The sequence below is a fragment of the Thalassophryne amazonica genome, chromosome 19 (genome assembly GCF_902500255.1).
Source record: "Thalassophryne amazonica chromosome 19, fThaAma1.1, whole genome shotgun sequence".
Lineage (NCBI taxonomy): Eukaryota > Metazoa > Chordata > Actinopteri > Batrachoidiformes > Batrachoididae > Thalassophryne > Thalassophryne amazonica.
In genome coordinates, this window is record NC_047121.1 from 51,387,547 (window position 1) to 51,410,820 (window position 23,274).

At 42.8% G+C, this 23,274-nt stretch overlaps 1 protein-coding gene across 1 annotated transcript in view; it reads right to left on the reverse strand.

Moving 5' to 3' along the window:
- Nucleotides 1-250: 250 nt before the first annotated feature.
- The window catches only part of spint1a (serine peptidase inhibitor, Kunitz type 1 a), a 30,772-nt gene continuing 7,748 nt past the window's right edge, over nucleotides 251-23,274 (reverse strand). The window contains exons 2-10 of the mRNA XM_034159319.1: nucleotides 22,979-23,136; nucleotides 22,555-22,696; nucleotides 8,359-8,526; nucleotides 8,166-8,213; nucleotides 6,292-6,423; nucleotides 6,138-6,188; nucleotides 5,139-5,309; nucleotides 3,521-3,580; nucleotides 251-882 (exon numbers count right to left, since the gene is read on the reverse strand). Of these exons, the coding sequence (XP_034015210.1) occupies nucleotides 695-882; nucleotides 3,521-3,580; nucleotides 5,139-5,309; nucleotides 6,138-6,188; nucleotides 6,292-6,423; nucleotides 8,166-8,213; nucleotides 8,359-8,526; nucleotides 22,555-22,696; nucleotides 22,979-23,136 (1,118 nt within the window). The 3' untranslated portion in view covers nucleotides 251-694. The remainder of the gene's footprint in view (nucleotides 883-3,520; nucleotides 3,581-5,138; nucleotides 5,310-6,137; nucleotides 6,189-6,291; nucleotides 6,424-8,165; nucleotides 8,214-8,358; nucleotides 8,527-22,554; nucleotides 22,697-22,978; nucleotides 23,137-23,274) is intronic.

Here is a 23,274-nt window from a genome sequence, read left to right on the forward strand (position 1 = left end):
TGCGTATTTCTATCTCACATCCCAGGAAAAAAATACTATCCAATTTGAGACAATGTACCAAGTCAAAGTTCTGCAGTTTTATTTTATAACATTTTCCAAATAATCAGTTGTCTAAAAGATCTCTGAAGACAGTTTGGCTCCAGAATACTGAAACAAAAATATTACAGAGGGTGGTATTTAGGTCATACTATAATATGTACTGCACAGGGTAGGAAAAAAAGAAAAAGAAAAAAAAAATCACTTAAGTACATTTTGAGGTACTGTACTACATTCTTTATTTCAAATAAAAATGCCACAGAAGTGACAGAAAAAGCACATCCATTTAAAATTATGGAAACAAAAAAAGTTACATATTATGCTTGTTAAAACATTTCAAAATTCCACAAAACCTTCCTAAAGTAAAATATTTCTAAGCTTATGTACAGGTGAGTACGTAACAATGGGAGATAAAATATGAGGAGTAAGAACTCTTCCAAACTAATGAAATTCTTTCCCATTTTACAAAACAATCTATCTTACAATAAAAAAAACATCACATTAATAATTAAGAAACTGTACCATGTGCGCACTTCCGCCTAAAAAAACCCAAACAAAAACCGACCCGGCACTCAGAAAACGGGATCTCACTCTGAGTGTGTTCATTTTTCACAATCTGGCAGCCGGGGTCACGAGCAACCAGGACAGGGGTCAGAGGTCAGATGGGTTTGGTGGTGTTGTTGTAGACCAGATGCTCGCGGTCGTCCAGTGCGGCGACCGGGATATTACTGACGGGCACGCGGTGGTGCTGTGGAGACTTTTTCTTGCCCTTGTAGAAGCAGTAAGCCAGGATGCCCAGCAGGATCAGGATGGCCAAACCCAGAATGGCAGCGATGGCCACCACACCTGGAAACACACCCACAAGTTTACACACACACACACTCCAGCACAGCTCGTCCCCGTCTGAAACAAGGCCTCGAGGAGTACCGATGAGAACCAGAATCCCTCAATACAGATCGCTTCATGCAGTGTGAGCTCAAACTCTACAGCCTTTAGGGGCGCTGTCACTTACTAGAATTGAACCCTTTACTTCCACTTAAATTATAGAACTCAAAGTTAAAACTTTTTAATTCTCAAAATCATCCAACCCCAGTTCCAGTGAAGTTGGGATGTTGTGTAAAATGTAAATAAAAACAGAATCCAATGATTTTCACATCCTCTTCAACCTATATTCAATTGAATACACCACAAAGACAAGATATTTAATGTTCAAACTGATAAACTTTACTGTTTTTGTGCAAATATTTGTTCATTTTGAAATGGATGCCTGCAACACGTTTCAAATAAGCTGGGACAGTGGTATGTTTACCACTGTGTTACATCACCTTTCCTTCTAACAACACTCAATAAGTGTTTGGGAACTGAGGACACTAATTGTTGAAGCTTTGTAGGTGGAATTCTTTCCCATTCTTGCTTGATGTACGACTTCAGTTGTTCTGCAGTCCGGGGTCTCCGTTGTCGTATTTTGCGCTTCATAATGCGCCACACATTTTCAATGGATGACAGGCCTGGACTGCAGGCAGGCCAGTCTAGTACCTGCACTCTTTTACTACGAAGTCATGCTGTTGTAACACGTGCAGAATGTGGCTTGGCATTGTCTTGATGAAATAAGCAGGGACATCCCTGAAAAAGACGTTGCTTGGATGGCAGCATGTGTTGCTCCAAAACCTGGATGTACCTTTCAGCAATGACCCCTCGCTCTCACTGCCTCCGATGCGTTTACCAAGTCTGCGGGCTCGGCAAGCGCCACAGCGGGCCGCTCACCCCACCCCCGTCTGCTGTGGGGAGCTGCTGCCAACTCCAGCAACAGGTCCAGAGACTACGCTCGCTGTTTTGAATATAGATTGAAGAGGATTTGAAAGTCATTGGATTCTGTTTTTATTTACATTTCACACAAGATCACAATTTCATTGGAATTGGGGTTGTAATAAAGGAAAAATTTTGTATTAAAGTGAAGTTTTTAACATTTCAGAAAAAATAAATTTGCATCATGTTAACACAATCTCAGATTAAATAATGATCACTGGTCAACAAATTATTTTTTTTCTTGTATGGACTTTGAGAACTGATTTCGGGTCACTTTGGGGTGCTGAATCTGAACTCAGATTTCCTCAATCACATCACGTCTTTTTGCTATCTGCATGTTTTGTATTGACGGATTACACAAATGTTACTCATTCAGTTGTGAGTTTGACGCCACTAATCAAAAGCACTAAAGCAGCTTCAAAAGCACAGTTTTTAAACCAGGTTCGTCAGATGTGAACAAAGAGCTGTGATATCGTTTATGGCGCTGAAAAGGTGTGTGAGATGGCAGCTTTTGCTTAAATGCTTGATATGAGACGTACCCACGAAGTTAGAAAAACAGCTGTTTCCAGACAAGAGTGAAGAAATGTCATTTTGAACCATACGTTTGTAACGGCGTTAGCTTGTTAATGTGTGACAGGCTCAGACTTTGTCCTGATTCTTCTTCACGCTGAGGTAGGTAACATCTCTACGACTTCCAAGCCAAGGAAGCGTTGCAGTGACACATATTTTCTGTTCTGTCTGTGGCTGCTTCACTTTACCACCTCAAAGATGTAGCATCAGTACTTTTATCAAAGAGTGTACTTTGTTTATTTCAGAGTACCGCTCGGTGACCAGCACAAAAATTGGGCGCCTCATCAAGTTTGCACCACTTGTGTTGAAACACTGAGATCCTGGTCTCAAGGACAGGATGCTGAGCTCAGATTTGGTGGGCTGATCATTTGGAGAGAACCGAGAAACCACTTTGATGATGGCTACTTCTCTAAACGCTGAGGGATTTAATAAGAACAAACAGCACGTGCAGAACCCCAGAGTACCATCTGCTGTATGACCAGTTCCCCCAGCGAGGAAATGAAAAAACCCATTTTCACCGAGCTCCCAAACATCGATGAGGACCAGTTTACTTCTTCCACGTCTTCATCCACTTATGATGATAAAGAAGAGGATATAGCACATGAGGTGCAGGATGCAGATGGACTTTCTCTGTATAGTCAGTCCTACTACTGATCGTTTTAAAGTGACAGTGTTACCTTTTCATATTTATTTATTTTTTGCATACTTTTGGTTTAAAGCTGCACATTTAAGTTCTGTGAGAAAGACACAAAACTACAAAAAAATGAGCTTTTCAGTTGTGCCTTAGCTGTGATGAGCGTAATGCTCCAGATTGTATTTTTTTCAATATATTTCACTTATTTGGTGTTCGTATATGGTGGTCATTAATGCCCAAAAAGGGTGCAAACATAAAAGTAGTTTTGGATTTTTTTTTTGGGGGGGGGGGGGGGGGGGGGGGGTGCGCAAGTTGGCAAGTGAAGCTCAAAGGTTAAAAATATTTTGACAAAGTGTCACGTGATTATGGATCAAATTCAACCATTTCAAATTAAAAGCTGACAGTCTTTGCAGAAAGACAAAAGTTGCACATGAGTATCACACATGCACACCAAGTGGAAAAATAACTACACACCTGTGTGGCTGTCAGCCAGTTGGCGCTCAAACTCTTCCTTTCTTGCAAATATGTCGTTCTCTGGAAACAAATAGAAGAAAAGTTATTTATAGTTAAACAGAAAAAATGGCATTCAGCAGAAATCTGTGGGATTTTTTCCATGCAGGTTATGGACTATGTTTGCAGATGACATTCTGATCTGTAGTGAGAACAGAGAGCAGGGTGAGTCTAGTCTGGAGAGGTGGAGATACGCTTTGGAGAGAAGGGGAATGAAAGTCAGTAGAAGCAAGACTGACTCCATGTGTGTGAATGGGAGGGAACCCAGTGGAATAGTGCAGTTACAAGGAGTAGAAGTGGTGAAAGTAGATGAGTTTAAATACTTGGGGTCAACTGTTCAAAGTAATGGAGAGTGTGGTAGAGAGGTGAAGAAGAGAGTGCAGGCAGGGTGGAGTGGGTGGAGAAAGGTGGCAGGAGGGACTTGTGACCGAAGAATATCAGCAAGAGTGAAGAGGAAAGTTTACAAGACAGTAGTGAGACCAGCTATGTTGGACGGCTTAGAGACGGTGGCACTAACAAAAAGACAGGAGGTGGAGCTGAAGATGTTGAGATTCTCTTTGGGAGTGACGAGAATGAACAGGATTAGGAATGAACATATGAGAGGGACAGCTCAGGTGGGACGGTTTAGAGACAAAGTCAGAAAGGCAAGACTGAGATGGTTTGGACATGTGCAGAGGAGGGACCCAGGGTATATAGGGAGAAGGATGCTGAGGATGGAGCCACCAGGCAGGAGAAGAGGGAGGCCAAAGAGGAGGATTATGGATGTGCTGAGGGAGGACATGCAGGTGGTTGATGAGACAGAGGAAGATACAGAGGACAGGGTGAGATGGAAACCATTGATCTGCTGTGGCGACCCCTAATGGGAGCAGCTGAAAGAAGAAGAAAACGTAGATTCAAACGTACAAACAGGAAGTGCTGATTGTCCTATGGGATCCATTTATGAAGGTCCTTGTCAGCTGTGACATCATTTAGTTCTTTGCTGAAGTACTCTTACTTCAAAAATGTTTGAAAAACAAACATATTTGGAGGTTTTACCAGGATTCTGCTGCAAAACATCCTGAGAATGTAATAATTTCAAGTTTATATTGAAACAGCACTTTATTCACACCGCACACTGACAAAGGTTCATTACTGATTTATTATCATTTTTTATATATATTTTTATTATATAAATTCAGCATTTTAAACTTAAAACAAAATTAGAATTTAGAACAGTGCTTGTCATCCTGTTTCAAACCTGTCTCAATTCTGGAAACTGGACGTTTACTGGTCAGCATGCAAATCAAAAACAGGAACCAGGTACAGATGACAACAGGCAACATTTCCTGTATATTTGTTTAGTGAATTGTTTTGTAATTTGTGTCTGTATCATGGCCCAAGCAGAGGGTCGCCTCTCTGAGTCTGGTCTGCTTGAGGGTTCTTCCTCAAATCACCAGAGGGAGTTTTTTCTTCCCACTGTCACCTGTGTTCTTGCTCTGGGGGTTGGTAAGGTTAGACCTTACTGTGTGAAGCACCTTGAGGCAACTTTGCTGTGATTTGGTGCTATATAAATGAAATAAATTGAAATGACAGAAGGACTCACCTGTGACTCCACTGCAGGTGGTCAAACAGGAATCTTTCGTTTCAAATCGGTTGTCAGTTCCTTTGCAGCCCCCGTAGTTGAAGCGGAAGCAGTCCTGATGGACAGGGTTGTAGTACCACTTAGTGAAAGTGTCTCTGCAGCTTCCGGTGCTTGGAGGTTCTGTGCAGCGCACTGTGGGCCACAAAACACACGTCACACTTTACTGGCATTACTGCACACTGGCTGTAGAGGGCACTGTTCCAGACACTGTTCTCCCAGCAGAAGACTTATTTACTGTTGAATCAAAATGAATGACGTCTCTGAGATCAAGCTTCTCAAACACCTCAATAAGAGCAAAATATCCAAATTACTCCATATTTACATGGTCACCTGTCCCTTGTGCTCAGAAGAATCCCGTGGAACGCTCCAGTCATTTTTGAGTCATATGGAATTCTTTATTCATTTATATGAATTCATTTTATTTTTGTTCTTGAAGTTACATTCATAATTTACCATGTTTTTGGGCAAAAAATTCCATGTTGACCCTTTTTGGACCCATCTTTGTACAGTCCATTTCCATCATCTTTATGCCCCAAAGGGCCGACACCCGGGCGGGGGCTGACACCCGGGCTACAACAGTAATCAAAATACATCATCATTCCTCTAAATTTTCACCTAAAATATTCATTCATTAATTAATTTTTTTTTATGTCACAGGATGAGTCAAAAATTTATCTTGAGTATCTTTGCTTCCAGTCTGACATGAAAAGTCCAAACTTCACTGAACACTGAATAGTTAAGCTACATTCAGTGGCAACTGGGAACTCTGCATTTCCCCACCTCCAACCTGGAAAACCAAACACCCTCCTCTAACTCCAGAAGAGTTCCATCAGTCTGCAAACGTTAACACATTAAGCTCTTATTTTTCAAAAAAATACGATGTTTCAGTATCGCTACAAGCTATCCATCATGTCACTGCCAAATAATCAAATTAGAGAGTCTTGACGAGGCTCCACTCACCTTTTTGTTCATTAACTGGAATCTTCAGCAGAACCTGAAATTCGTCATCCACTGAAAAACAAAACCCATTCAAGTTTGTGAAACTTTCCAAAGAAATATTTTTTGCCTCACATTAAGATGGCGTGAAAGTGAAGCATGCACGTTGGCTGCTCACAGTCAACGCAGTTCTTCTCGTCCGATCCGTCGCTGCACTGTACGTCTTTGTCACATTCCAGACCTTGATCCAGGCAGCAGCCGTTTTCACAGGTGAACTGTTTTGGAGTGCACGTAACGCCACATTTCTCCACTGTGACATAAACGGAAAAGACGATCACTAGTTGCCACAAAGCTTCAAGCCACAATATGCCAGGGGTGCCAACACTTTTTTCGCTTGCAAGCTACTTTCAAAATGATCTACTTACATTACAAACACTAAACATACACCAGCTCATCAATTAAACTTAGTGCAGAACTGTCGTAAAACCTAGTCCCAGAGTAAAACTGATAAACATTTCAGTTCTTAAATTTATTATAATAATAAAAACAAGAGCAATCAGAGATTTCTGACGTCCATCAATCCGGATCCAGATCCCCTCCAAAATTCAGTGGAGTCTTCCACGGCCCAATATCTATCTGTGGTGCAAATGTTTTCAAAATCTGTGCAGCAGTTTTGAAGTAATCCTGCTAACAGACAGACAAATAATTAAATGCCAATGATTTTATTACATCCTTAGCAGACATAATAATAATAATAATAAGTAGTAGTAGTAGGAGCAGCTGTCTGAGTAACTTCACGGTAGGGGAGCACGAGGTGAGGCGCATGCTAAGGGGGGGTTGACCCACAAATGGGCTCCGACACCGTGTCCGGACGGGTGCTGACAGACTGTGCAGACCAGCTTGCTGGGATTTTCACCAAAATCTTCATCCGGTCCCTGACACAGTCTGCAGTCCTGTCATACCTGAAGACCTCCACCATCGCCCCCCAACCCAAGAAACCCCGATAACCAGCCTCAGTGACGACCAGCCTGCTGCACTCACACCGGTGGTGATGAAGTGTTTTGTAAAACTTGTTAGATGTCACACCATGTCATTCTGAACCCCGACTTCAGACCCAAACCAATTCACTTACAAGGTCAACAGAGGATGCCGTGACCTCTGTCCTCCACACCATGCTGACCCACCTAGACCAACAGGGTAACTATGCCCCTCTTCCCTACGTGGATTATAGTTCAGCATGCAACACCATCCGCCCCCGCAACCTCATGAAGAACCTGCTGAACCTCAGTCTACCTCATTCCGCGTCTTTGGATTAAGGACTTTCTGTCAGATGGCTCACAGAGAGTCAGGATTGGCCCCCACATATCCACAGCTCTCACACTCAGCACCGGTGCCCCTCAAGGCTGCGTGCTGAGCCCGCTGCTCTTCACCCTCTACACCTCTGACTGCACCCCGTCAGGTTATTTTCCCTGTACAGAAAATAACCTGCTCCCATGGGTGCAAGCCACTGAAAATGTTTTGATTGAACATTTTCTGTAAGTGGACGGCTGAGCGCTGCAGGCTCAAGGCCCTCTCTGGAAAATTTTGAAAGGAATGGTGCAATTTGGTGCATTCTAAGAGGACTATGCTTGGTTTTTCTTGGTTTAAAACACAGTGGGATTTGACTCATACTGGAACAAAATATGGCTCAAATCAAAGAATTTTTTTCCAGCTTTAGTTTGACTTCAGAAAACATGTTTAGAAGAGACGATGCTGAAAGATTGTGGGTCCATATGTGGGCACCTGAGCTCAACTCAAAAACACAAAACATAAATATCCGTTTCTGTGTCAAGGTCAAAGGTCAGTGGCTAAAGGTTATGGTTCCATCTCAACGACCTTTCTGAGATGCCTCAGCAGATGACGACGTTTATTTCTCCTAAATTTGACCATCGACTTTAAAATGTGGTCCTGCAGATTTTTGTCACATTTTTGGGTTTTGTGAAGTTCACCTTTAAATGTCAATTTGAAATCAAGATCCCCCCCAAAATAAATAAATAGAATGACTTCACGCACCTTTAGGCACAGGAACAGAGATAGTTCTCCCACTTTTTTCATCCTTTTCTGAAAACAAACAAACAAACAAACAAAAAAACACACAAACATAAAAACAGATGTTTCTTCCAGTTTCGAGAGTGCAGGAAATTTTTAAAATCCAAATCTAAGTGAAGCTCATTTTTAAATGGGTTGCATTTTGAACGGACGATACCTGATCCATGGCAGGCGGTGGAACACTCCTGGAGACTGAGGTAGTTGTTGAGATTTTCCCTGCAGCCTCCAAAGATGAACTGCTCACATTTCTCTGAGATGGCGTTGTAGTGCCAACGCGGGAACGCACCGCGACATGGGCCGATCTTCTTTGGAGCCATGCAGTGGTCTAAAGGCACACAAAGTCTGGTTATTATAAGACACTGCAACATGTTAGGAGAGCTGAACTGAAGACACGCGTCAGCGGGGCTTCAGCAGGACTTCACCAGTTTTAGAGAATTTATGAAACATGAAGCTTGGCTCAAACCACAGATTTCCAGCTGTGGTAAGAGTGACAGAGCACCTGCCATAAAGAAAATCTTTTTCTTTTAATTTGGAAAACTCCATTGCAGCCATTCTAATTTTGCACATCCACAACATAAAATCATAATCATAACAACGCATATTTTCTTCACAAACCAGAAGCTAAAAACACAATTAGAAAAAGCATGTCGGACATAAACATACTCCATAAATATCTAAACAGCATCTGAGGAAACACACAGATTGAAGGCTAACCAGCTAACGACCGGACTGTCTGTTAGCAAGTTCCTGCTCTGGTGTTCTGTTGGGACACCGGCCGTCAGCTTGGAGGTGATCTGATATGAGTCACTGCTCAGCTTGGCTCCAGAGCTCTGAAATGAGCAGAGGAGGTGAAGGCTTTTTTTTTTTTTTTTGGAGGTGAACGTTACTTTCACTGTGACTATGAGTTCTGTCTACGAGTCATCAGCAGCTTTCATATTCAGGTGTTCACGTGTTTTATATATGTGTGTGTGTATATATATATATATATATATATATATCTCAATAAAATAAATTATTAACCTCACTTGCTCAGTCTGTACAGGAACATCAGACCTCTGTTTTTCGCACAGACCTCGCTGGCGCACGGTCCGTACTTACACCTCGGTCTGATACTTCCCCATACAGACCTCGCAGTCGGTTAATAATCCCTTATTATTGGGTTGTGTAGCAGTAGAAATTCATCCTGTAACTGTGGATAATTTAACCAAGAAGTGATGCAATAGTGAAAGATAAAGGGACCAGAACTAGAGCCCTGGGGTACACCATACTAGATTTCACAGCTCAAAATCCTGATATTTTGAACTGTGTTTCTTCATTACTCCCAGAAAATCTCTTTTTCCCCAACTCCACATGCTCAGTGATTCTGGACTCTGTTGCCCCTTTTCACAGCAAATCTACTAAATCAAGAACTGACTCCTGGTTAAATGTCACAAACTGTGCCCTCAGGCAATTCTGCAGACAAAAGAGGGGAAAAAAAAAGAGGAAAAAGGACAAAGTACAGGTGTCTCTGGGAATTCCATCGACCAGTATGATTACTAGAAAACTGAAGGAGGCAAAATCTGAATACAGATCATTATTTTTATTTGGGTGATGCACTGCTAAACGAAGAGGTGGTTTTTTTTTTTTTTTTTTTTTTGCTGCCCGAGTCGACACCTGTTACAGACCATTTGATCTGCCTCTGAATATCAGTCCTCTCAGACTGAAAAACCACAGCTCTGCCAGACTCTCATGACAAATCAGTATTTTTCCCAAAACTGAGCTTTGTGTGTTCCAGCTGTGCACAGCACATTATACTGTTTACGTCATACAGAACTGTGGTAAGTGCGGCCTGTTGTCCTGCTGAAAGATGAACCGTTGCTCCAGTCTGAGGTCAAGAGTGCTATGGAGCCGGTTGTTAAACTGGGTGGCTGGGTATCCATTTAAATTTCAAGAATCGATTTGATTCTGATTCTTAAGATTCAGAATTGTTTATTTCGATTTGATATGGATTTGGGGTGGTGTTATTAAAACTGTTTTTGAGGTGTTATCTAATTATCTAGTTATGCAACATATTAATACTAATATTATATTGACATTTGACAGCAAATTAATGAAGTATCGATGGCATGGACCAACCCCCCACCCAGAATGTTAGGGGAGTTTTTTTGTATTTTACAAACATACTGAAGGGCAGAATTACTGAACAGATCCAGGGCAGCCAAAAGAGGGAACCAGAGGTACCTGGTTCATTGGCCCTGACACGGGTACATTTCTACAGGCGAACCTGTTTTGACCTGATGCCTCGTTTCTTTTGGATTTAAAGTAAGGCTGTAACAAAGATTAAAACAAACAAACAAAAACTATGGCTTTACTTCAAAATGTGACTGTCAAAATGCAGGCAACAGTGTTTCAGAGAGTTATAATTTTAAACATTTTCCCGGGGCAAACGATCCCGGTCTCCCTTACAGTGCTGGCTGTGCAGCATGCAGCAGCAGAATGTTTCCCACGGCCGCGCAGATCGACACAGTCAGTCTGCACGGCTGTTCAGTCAGTCTTTTCCCACAGCCATGCAGCAGGTGCTGGTGGAAAAGACTGACTGAAAAGACAGTCCACAACAGAGAACCTTCACACGCTGTCCCACAGAAAATGCACCTTACGAGAAAAAAACAAAACACTACTGTGTGAATTAAAAAGCAGCCGATTCTCTTTTCTTCCCACAACAGACAAGAGCCCCGGTCATCATGATTGACATCTTTAAATAGCTTTGACAGAGGTTCATGAATAAATTGTGGACCTGCTTCGAAATCAGAACCACCTGGTCCACAAAATCAATGTAGAGAAATGATCATTTTCACACCATCAGAAACAACTGCAGCGTCATTTCTTCAGCGACACTGTTCCAACACTGGCGTGAAGTACAAAGTATATCTCTCTTTCGATGTATGAATCGATCTGTGTATTTAAAATGAGAATCGATTAAAAATCGGCGAATCGATCTTTTCAACCAGGCACTAACTGTTAACCCCTGAAACGTGAATCTGCTGAAAATTGCAAATTATCCTCAAACCATTAAATACAAAATGTGAATACTGGAAAAATATCTCCTGAAACGTGAACGCACGTCTCACAAAACACAGATTTCTTCATGATTAGGTGTCCAGTATATGGTTGGCTGAGGAGCCAAAGCTACACTTTCAATTTGAATTTGTTTCATTTATATAGTGCCAAATCACAACAGAGTTGCCTCAAGGCGTTTCACACAAGTAAGGTCAAACCTTACCAATCTGCAGAGCAAGAACACCTACGACAGTGCGAAGAAAAAACTCCCTCTGATGATTTGAGGAGGAAACCTCAAGCAGACCAGACTCAGAGGAGTGACCCTCTGCTTAGGACATTCTAACAGTTACAAGGCTTTTACAAAGTCTTACAGAGCTGAAGAAACAGGAAATCAAAGCAACATAACATAATAACAAAAGAATTTGTAGATAAGATGTCCAAGCAGGCAGTTATGCCACAGGCAGGGGTCATCCAGCAGTCTTCATGCCGTCAGTGGGCCTGTTCCCGCAGAACATCCATTTCAGTTTGTCAGTCCGGCATCCTGTCTTCACTTGCCGTCCCAATAGCCATACCTCGGACAGAGAGAGAAAGAGCAGAATCAGTCTCCTGGAAAAACTGCACCTACGGCAGTGGTGGGCACAGTTCCGCTAATCCACTAACTGCTAATTAGCAGAGCTAACTTTTTTGTTCACAGATTATCTTTTCAGATAACTTTGAAAACCATCTGCGGACCAATTAGCTTCCACTAAATTCAGTTCCGCTAACATTTTTTTGCTGGCATAGTGAGTAAAGTAAAATCATATGTTAGTTCCTGTCCGTTGCGTATTTTGCAATAGTCAATTCTGTGAGCTCAGCCCTCCCCCAGCAGAAGGGGGCGAGCCGGCTGCTACAAAGTGTCAAAGCTGTGGTCACAACCCGCCGTACTTGCACGTGCGTGCAGTCTACTTGCAAAAACGTGGGCTAAATTTGGAGATCCGTACTTCGTAAGTACTGCCTCAATACGAATTTAGGAGCACGCAGACACGCCGTAGAGGTTTTAGTGCATGCAGAACTTTCGCCGCGGTCAGGCTGCGGATTCACCAGCAGTACAGATGACGCCCGTTGTGAGTACTGCCTCAGTACGGATTCAAAGCAGCACATTTTCATTCAATTACTATTGAATTAACCAAATCCGTACGTAGGCAGTACGGATTTGGAAGCCGACAGACTTGCATGCACAACGCAGCTTCTCACTTGAACTTTATTTCCAAATGTGAGCAACACACACTTCACAGCTTCAGTCTGTTAACTAGCTGTAACTTTTCGAGGCAAGTAAAAACTCGTACAACTGACCACTGCAGGCTGGACATGCTCATGCATCGCAGACGCCGAAAAACACCTGCCGCTCCGGTCCCGCTCATAAAAAAAGAAAAGCGACCCCCCCCCCCCCCAACACACACACACACACTGCATTATTGTCATCTCTCTTTATCGTTATGCTCCTAGAGACGTGTGTTGAACCTACTCCCTCCCACCCTCTTGCTACTGCCTCCGTACGTTTTCACAAGAACGTAGTGGCCGTGGCATCCGCAGAAAACGTACGGTGAAAAAAAATGCACGGTGGGTTGTGACCGGGGCTTTACTTTCCACATGCAACGACAGACGCGTGACAGGAGACATGAAAAGCAAGGTACTTTTCACTCATGGTTTAATTTATAAACAAAACTAATTCCTAACAGTTTATCAACATTAACGGCAACTCTCATTTTTACAAAGTGAAAATATTGTACATATCTTTTAAAATAATGCGCTAATTCTGAAGGTTTGAGCGTTAACAGACACTCACCAAAAGGCATTATGGGGTCTAAAGTATATTTTGTTTTAAATTATATTTTCGACCCTGAACAGATAGCAAATTAAATATAGATTTATAAATTAGAGCCACACCCCCGCCTTGCTTCATATCACAAGGGACATGACTAAATGTGTACACTTGTGGGCAGGCCTCATTTAAGGGGAGGACAGCAGTAGGATCAAGTCACGTTTCACATAAACCAATCATATCTAAGTGGTGATCCATAATTAGATAATTTATCAGCAGTGATTTTGAGGACAGTGACGTTATGTTAATGAGATCCGATCATAATCCCAATCCATCAGAGGCATTCAGACATAATCCCATCTGTGGGATAATGACTGAACACCTCTCACTTCCACTGTGCCACGGGGGTTCACGTCACACCTCGACTCACAAGTGTTAAACTCCTTCACAGTCCCTATTAGTGGGGATCCCCTGTGGCGCAATAAAAGAGAGAGGGGTTCAGTCATAATCCTACAAATCCTGCTAGGGGATCCTGCCCCCCGCCTCACCGGCTGTAGTGACTCCCCCCACAAAAAGATATTTTTGTGGAGACAGGCTTTGCGATCAAGATTTCCTTAAGAAACTGACCTATACACTACTTAAACTGAACGAAAATCATGAATGACATTCACATTTTGTGACTTACATTTTGCAAGACCTGCGTTCACATTTTGTGGGATATTTGCTCACGGTTTGCGTCAAAAATATTAATGGTTCACAGATACTCACTGTTCGCGTGAATTTTTGTTAATGGCTTACAGATAATTCACGATTTGCAGCAGATTCACGTTTTCATCCAGGATGTCTCTGTACATTGCTGTATTCATCTTTTCTTCAATCCTGACTAGTCTCCCAGTTCCTGCCGCTGAAAAACATTCCCACTGCATGATGCTGCCACCACCATGCTTCACCTCAAGTACACATTTGGGAAGGCAGTCAGGGAGGATAAAGGTGCCCTGACACTTGCAAGGCTTTGAGCTGTGCATTTCGTCATGGCGAACCCACCTGCTGTGTTCTCAGATGGATGCCGCGCTTTGTATGCTGGATGCTGCGTATATAAAATAATTACTTTGTCATGGATTAATCATTTTCTCTCAGAATTGGCTGTTGAAAACACCTCTAATCACTTCTGGAATCACAGAGGACCATTTCACCTGCAGCTTTTTTCCCTCTCTTTCCTGCGCTTCATGAGGTGGAGAAAGTATTTGGAACAGTCTAAAAAGGTAATTATTTGTAATGTTTATATTGTAATGGCTTGGTAAAACAGTTGCATGTTCACTCCTTCTTATGAGAAGCTGTAAAAGTACGTGTATTTAGGAATTAACCGTGCTGCGTCTGATGATTTGTGGACGTTCATGCTGGTTATACAGCCGCAAATTGAGCTTTACCGGCGACGCCTTAGGGGAGCCGGTAAAAAGGAGTTTTAAACGACTGACCATATAACAGCATGAACGTCTGCAAATCAGACAAGGGGGTTATTCCCATTCGAATCCAATTCCATCGTTTGCACGGTTTATTTTTCTGTAGGTAATTCGGTCTGCGAGGCTTACGCTGAGGCAGCGTCACTCCAACAGTGGTCAGGGCGCGGACTGAAAATCCGCGTCACGCGACCTTCCCTCACTCTCAGCTAACAGCGTTAACAGCTAGCAGCACGCACTGCTTGTGTTCTGTAGAGATGCACATCTCGTCGCATAAACTGACAATTCCGCGTCCCGACAATATGCGTCGTTGCATCCTCCGCACAATTGCGCAATTGTGCAGAAGACAGGAATGATATTCAACAGGAATAATCACATCTCATCAGAACACCGGTCAGGATGCTGAGTAACACATCCACATGTGAAACGGTAGAATATTTTGCAACTGTAACCACAATATTATACAGTCTGAAATCTCGCCATCCATGTTGAAGAACTGTGCAGACTAAAGCCTCAGTCCCACCGAGTGAAGAAGGAGCCACGCACCCGTTTTTTTTTTTTTGTTTCGTGAGCTATCGTGGCATTATAGTGGCTCAGAGAGGCATTATCTTCAGTTAACAAGGCTCCTCTCTGAGCGTGGTGCTAATTTCAAGATGTTCAAAATTTAGCAACAACAGCATGGCGCAGTTTGTGTTTGAGTTACTGCGACAGCTTACAGGCATTTGCGTGGTGCTTACGAGTCTGCAAAAAGTCCATTATCTGTGCGCCTGGCACCTTCGCAGGACCTGAGAGGCTATTTTTGGAGCGGCTCCTCCTCTTGCGCACACAATTGCACCTGCTCTGTGTGCTGGACTATATTTTGTAGTAGATTAATCATTTTCTGCCAAACCTTGGATGTTGAAAACACTTTAATCACTTCTGGCATCACAGAGGACTGTTTCATCTGGACACTTTTTCCTCTCTTTCCTGCTCCATGTGGGATGTATTTTGAACAGCTTAAGGTAATTATTTTTAATGTTTTTTTATAGCTTGATAAAACAGTTCCTAGCTTTAAAAGTATGTCTGTATGTAAAAGTATGTTAATTTAATATCTTCTTAATGGATCACATGAGCTCCGCTGTGTGCGCACTGAGGCAGGACCTGAGAGGCTATCCTATGCGCACCAAATCATCAGGCTTCAAACGAGCATTTAGGCAGAACGCCAGCTCACAAAAGAGTGATATTTCAGTCAATATTGGACAAACACAAAGTTAAAATTTGGGTGACTGCGTGAAAGTGGATGTGTGTTTAAAGCCATGGAAGATAACTCCAGTGGAGCAGCTAAGAGCAGGAGCTGTGCGGCAACACAGGTTGAGAGTGTGCAAGAGACCTATTTTGAAGACATAACACAAAGTTAAAAGTTGTATCATGGTGACTTGTAAGCTGCGGAAGAAATATATATATATATATATATATATATATATATATATATATATATATATATATATATATATATATATATATATATATATATATATATATAAAAAATAGAAAATGATCCACAGGTGTATATAATAAAACAGCCACCTCATTCTGTATGCAGAACAGCACGGCGCGCAAAAGAGCACTTTTGCAGAAATAAACAGATGAACACAGTCAAAAGTGGATTCACGTTGTAAAAATGATTGTTTAAAGCCAGGGAAAAAAATAAAGCCAGCAAGCCACAGATGGAAAGGAAGCCACTAGAAAGAGCAGAGAGGCGGCTGTCCATGAAAGGACAACAGCAGCGCGCGCGCAAAAGAGCGATTTTGCAGAAATAAATGGACAAAGTTTTGTCTGTTTAAAGTCGCAAAAAAAAAAAAAAAAGCCAGAGAGCCGCGGAGCCAGCGAGGAGCACAGAGACGGCTCTCCAGGAACCCGTGGTTCGGGTCTAGCTGGTCTGGTGCATTACAGGTGGACAGCAGCCTGGCGCACAGCGCACAACTGCGGAACTGTGATGGAGTGTCTATTTTTGGACTGCGTTTAAATAAAAAAAAAGAAGGGACATCTTTAAATGCTGCTGTGAATTGAAAACCCACACTTTAAAGGGACCAGGTGTGGGAGGGCTGGAGGTTTGGACTAAACTCATGCCTAAACGTGTGCCAACATGGCGTTATCATGGCACTACGTGGCTTAGTGTGGCTGATGCGAGCCATTCGAGGCTGTAATGACAGGTCGGTTGTGGCTCACTAGAGGCTGCTATGCGGCACATGCGGGGTACAGAGAGGCACATAGTGGCACCTTCATAGTGGATACGTGATAGATCAAAACGTGGGTCATTCTTCAAATAATCACCCCACACCCATGCGTGGCTCCTTCCTCAGCCTTCATTATTCAGTGGGACCGAGGCTTAACTTTCCCCGCTCTTCACAGACATCTTCAACACCTCATTGGAGACATGTCAGGTGCCAGCATGCTTCAAGGCCTCCACCATCATTTCCATCCCCAAAAAACAAAGAACTTCAGGTCTTAATGAATGCGGACCCATTGCCCTGACCTCTGTGGTGATGAAGACCTTTGAGCGTCTTCTCTTCACACCTCAAGACCATCTCTGACCCCCCGATCCCCTGCAGTTCGCCTACAGAGCCAACAGGTCACTGTCAACACATCCGTCCACCTCATCCTCCAGTATCTGGACTCCCCATGAACCAATGTTAAGATTCTGTTTGTGGACTGCAGCTTTGCTTCCAACACAATCATGCCAGCCCTGCTGCAGGATGATCTCTCTCAGCTTGGCGTGCTGACTCCAGGTGCAGGTGGATCATCATCAGGCAAATAATTTCCATGAATGAAAAGTCATCTTAAATAGGGGGTGGCTGATTACGTCACAGGATGTTGTCATAGAAAAAACATAACCTTTTTAATCTACACAATTATTGTGTCGAGAACAGGGTCAATAAAATCAATAACTCTTCAAAAAAACGGCAATACAGGCCATTCACAATGTCGCTATCAAGACCAGACTTACTCTTCTTAAAGTCAAAATGATTCAAATTAACAGACGCAGTAAAATTCCAAACAGCCGATCTAGTACATAGAAAAAAAAAAAACAAAAAACATTTTAATCAATTAAGAGTGAAAAACACCAAAAAAAAAAAAACAAAAAGGAGATTTTTCATCCCTGCAAGTGGGAGCTGAACGTCAGCTCTCTCACCAAGAGAGCACAACAGAGGATGTTCTTTCTGTAGCAGCTGAGGAAGTTCAACCTGCCAAAAACAATGATGGTGAACCTCTGCACTGCCATCACTGAGTTCATCATCTCCTCCATCACCATCTGGTACGCTGCCGCCACTGCTAAGGACAGGACCAGACTGCAGCATATCATCCACACAGCAGATGAGATCAACTGCAGTCTGCCATCCCTACAGGACCTGTGCACCTCCAGGGCCCTGAGGCAAGCAGGGAAGACAGTGGTCTCAAACACCTGTGTTCAGTGACCTCATGACTACATAAGCTCTTCCCAGGCATCTCTAGATCTCAAAGGCAGTCGACCCACAGACACGAAAGTCACTGCTGAAATAAATAAATCAATGCCTCTACAATTTCAACACTTTGGCCTCATGCAGATAAAGCCGGGTTCACATGGCAGGATAATTAGGCCGATATCGGACCCGATCTTCCCCTTCCGACAATCTTAAGGACGCCCCGACAATCGTGATGTCAAAGATAATCTTATCAGATATTCCTGCCGTGTGTAGTGTGTTAAGAGCGCTCTGATCTGCTCGGAAGGATGTCAGGAGCGCTCCGATCACAAATCGGGGATATTCAACATGTTGGATTTTTTTTGGCCCGATATCGCAGCGTGTTGTGTCCTCTGACCACAAACGAGTACGCAGCCTGCTGAATGTGACATGCAGCCAATCAGAAAGCGAGGTGGTGGACGCACGGAGCGGAAAATAAAATCAAAACCGCTGTTCTGACTTACCAGAAAGTCCGGTGGTCGCGCTGTCTCCACTCCTTTAAAGAACGCCTTTTCTTTTTGTATCGTTTTTTCCTCTGTTTTAAATACTCCACAAAGTACCTCTGTTTGTTTACTCTGAAGTCACGTTTAATCTCGAGAGATTTTGCGAGATTTCCTGTCTGAACTGTAAATGTTCATGTGTGAAATCTGTTCATGTGTGGTGTTGTTGTTCTTACTGTGTGGCTGAACACCACATACTGTATGACCAAACCTGTTAAATCCATGATTTTTTAATCTTCATGTGTGTGGTCTCTCAGGTTTTGGAAACCTAAAGATAATTTTAAAATCCTGTCGTGTGAACCAGGCTTAAGCGTCTGATGGCCAAGTTCTAGAAGTCACTTAAAGCCTGGACAATTACAAACCCAGATTCCAAATTTTTCATTCAGCTTCTCAGGCACTGCAATCAGTCTCTTTAATATCCAAAGCCTCAGTCTGGTGGACACCAAGGCCACCGCTGCTTGTGACCAGTAATACTTTTAAGATACTCCTCTCCACACAACTGTCACAAAATGTAATGTCCTTGATTATCTCATCAGAAGTCCATTAAGATAATCAAGAGGTCAGCTTTGATGTGCAGATCTGAGGCAGAGTTTGAAGTCAAACATGAGGATTAGCCACTCCCAATCCGAGACCACGGTCCGCTGTCGAGAAAGGGTGGGTCACCCTGTCTGGGTCAGGGGAGAGTTAATGCCCTGAGTGGCGGACTTCCATGTATCTCAGGAGTCTTGCTCATGAGTGAGGGTAAGATGGAGCATAAGCTTGATAGACTGATTGGGCCTGAGATTGAGATCCTGCAGACACTGTACCAGGTCATTGTGCTGAAGAAAGAGTTGAGCCAGAAGGCGAGACTTTGGATTTGTGCTCCTATCCTCAAATACGGTAATGAGTCAAAGAACAAGATCACAGAAATCAGATTCCTCAGATAATTATCTGGGTTTTCACTCAGGAACACAGTGAGAAGCTTGAATGTCTGGGAGCAACCAAGCAGAGCCGCTGTTCCTTCACAACCAAAGGAACGCATTTGGGTGGTTTTGGGATCTGGTGAGGATTCCCCCTGGTGGTCTTCCTAGGGAGGTCCTCCTGGCACACCCAACTGGGAGGAGGCACTGGGGAAGACACTGGACATGCTGTATGGTTTATATCTCCAGCTGGCTTGGGAACACCTTTGGACCCAGGAGAAGAATTTGAGGAATTTGGAGGTGGATAGAGAAGTGTGGGATGAGTTGTTTTGTTGAAAATGATTTAATGAATTGTCTTCCTGGGGTTTTTCTTAATGACTGAAATCAGCAGATACACTGTTTAAAACATGCAGGAAATTTTGAAACAAACTTTGAAGTTGGTTTAATTTTACAACATGTTGAATTCAGACAATTTGTAAAATGCTCTTTAAATTTGAACACAAATGTCAATTTCTGACCGAGGTCACTGTCAGCGGCAGTTTTTGGGTAGAATTGTGGTTTATTTTCGCTATGCAAGACACGGGTATCTGCACAGCTGACGGTCAGCCACTTCAGTGCGTTTCATGTCCTGAAGGGGGCATCGCCTCTCGATCTGTACAGTGTCCATCTTTGTTTGTCTGTGGTTCAGACAGACATTATGTCCTGTCAGTTTTAAAGGATGCAGACAAAAAAGGTGTTACATCAACAATCGGGTATGAATGAGCCTTTAACGCAGCTCCTTTTACATTTTTACTGTTTTGTCTCGCTTGACGGAAAACTGTCGCAGATCAAGTTCACACAAAACCTCAAACTGAGTCACGTCTTAAAACTGATCTGGTTTAATATGTCAATGTCATTTCTTTAAAGGAGGAATTCACTGGAAAGAGACACACAACCACATGAACGCGCTTTCAGTCGAGTCACAAACGACATCAAAAACAACGTGACAGCAACTTGTCTGAGTTCCGTCTCACCTCTGCTCGGGTTTCTCCGTCTAACTTGTGTGGAGACGGACGGACAGTCAGACGTCGGATGGACACACACCGAGTGTTCAGAACAAAAGGCTGAACTCCAACAGGATTGTCGTCTGTCTGCGGCTAAATAAAACAACATTTACGCTTAAAGAAAATGCTAAAAAATAAGTTGCTCACTACTGCACAGTATACAGATACTACTGTACACGTACACACACACATGGTAAATAATACCTTGACTACACTGATGGTTGATGTGAAGCTTAAATTTGTTCTACGTTTTTTTTCATGTTGTTCAGTACTTTGATTTTTCTTCAATTAGTCAGGAGCCAGTCGTCAGTTTTGACCTGACTGGTACCACTGAAGGGGACAAAACACTAAGAATTCAGCCTCAGTGTACCACAGCCTACACAAAAATGTATGATAACCATCACAGGGTGGTAGCTGTAGCCAGCGAGGGGTCAATGAAGAATTACACAGAGGTCAAAATGCTCCAATCATGTTGACAACTATATCACATTATTTGTCTGATCATAACAATTCCAAAAAGGTACAGTTTGGAACATCTGTGACAGAACGTTCTGGAGTTAGGGGTAAAAACAGCAAAAATGGTGACAAAGGTCAGTTTGTTTGTACAGGGGTCAAAAGTTAAAGTTGCTCCAATTTCAGTAAAAAAAAAAAAAAAAAAAAAAAAAAAAAAAAATGATGCAAGCTGATGTGGAATCACGTAATCCAGTGAAGCACTGGTCAAACTGTTACTAAGTAACTGACCAAGCTGGTGTTTAACTGTCACTGACCAGCAGGCGCCTCTCAAAATGAATCAACAATTTATATTATATACATTTGGATCATTCTGGACACTTTGTGTATTAATCAGGATCAGGAGCTGGTGGTGTCTCGTTTATGTAACTGGAGCAGGAACCAGACGGACGGGTTTGGGGGCAGTCGGCGGGGGGGGGGGGGGGGGGTTAGAACACAACAAACCTTGAATCTGCTGGCGGAACTCAAAGTCACAGCGTTATTGAAAGTCAACCTGTTAATTTCATGTCACAGTTGAACCGTGTTCTCAGTATGGTGAAATCTTTTCTCCGTTCTGACTCGAGCTGAACGCGGTTCTTGCGTCACGGCGTCTGTCTGCTCGCCTTCACATCGTGATGTCACTCAGTTCACAGAATTCAGCCCAACGTGTCTCGACACGTTTCAACACAACTATCTGCAAACACACACCAGAACCACTTCCACACGTGGGGACGTCCTCACACGGCAGCACACTGCACCAGAGCAGGTGAATAAGTGAATAAAGCTCACACCTTCACAAACAGCTCTACTGGCCGGAGCAGTGACTCGATTCATGACATCTGGAGTCTCTCAGGGCACCATGCTGTCTGTCACAGACACACACGCCATCCTGCTCCGGGTTTAGTTTGTGAAGTGTTTTTTTTTTTTTTTTAAATCAATGTAACCTTAGTTCCAATCATGTTTTCACACACAGGATGAACACATGAATCCCAGGTGGTGTCAAAGATAAAACCGTCTTCATGATGCTGGAATAATAATTTGTGTGGATTAACTCATTGATCTCGCTTAACTCTGTCAACATGAAAAGCATCTGTTCAAAATAAAAATAAATTCAACGTGTGGAAAAGAAGCAGCATAAAGATGAAGGTGATTAATCCTGCTGTTAATGCTGTGGACAAATTACTAATCTGACAGTACAAATTAACTGAAAAACAACAGTAATTTCATTGCACAAATTAGTCCATTAAGGGCATGCTTTAGTCATCTTAAACTCTACATTTTACTGACTGGAGGCCATGAATTAAATCATTCAGAGAACAAATTTAACCTGAAAGAATGAGAATATGAATTAGTAATCTGAGGGCACAACAGGGCAATCGAAAGTCACTTTTTTATTAATCTACAAGTATAATTAAAAGGTGTGGATTAAAATATTAGACCACAAATTAAACAATTTGAAGAATGACCTTTGGGATAAAAAAGAGTCATTTTTTTTCTTCTTATTTGTGGCAGTTAATCAATCCTGTTTGGAATCAGCCCATTTTATTTTTAAAATTCATCAATGAAATTCCTCCACAAGCCCAATTACCTCAACATTAATCACAAAACAGACATGTTGAGGCTCCAAACCACAGAATCCAGATACTCACCCTCTGACTCTTCAGGGGTGAGAACCAAGACTGTGACCTGGGTCGAGTCTGACTGACCGCTGGTGTCGGTGACAGTGAGCTGGAACTTATACACACCGGAGGTCAGGTTGGACACAATGACCTGGTCAGAGAAAGTGGTTTCCTGAAAGACAAAGGGAGGAAGATATGATCACCACAGATCTGCCAGTAAGAACGAACAAAAGAACCTTGTGGACAGTTGAATCCACCTGAACATCTGGTCAGCTTCCATATGCTAACCTGCCAGTTAGCAAGATCAGTCTGTATAAAAACACCACTTCATTATACTGCAGAAACGTTGGCACAGGTGCCCTCTGCAACACGGGCAGGGAGGGGGATCCAAACACATATGGCTCGCGTCAGCCAGAGTGCGACAGACCAAGACGGCATCTGATTCTTCACTCACCTCAATAACAGTAAACGTGTTTCCAGAAACCATCTGCCACTGGTAGGACACGACCCCATGGTCATCTTTACTCTCGATGCCCGTCAGCGTCACGCTGTCCAGAGGTTGAACCACTTGGTCCTGTCCACCGTTGGCCACCGGAGGATGGTCGGCTACATCTGGAGCAATGAGACCGTGGTTGGACACGTCCACATGGTTTGTGTTGTTAACTAGTGCGAGAACAATCACTCCAACAGAAAAAAATAAAATCTGACTGGCTATGAAGTAACTTTCACATTAAGCCATAGTTTAGTCAT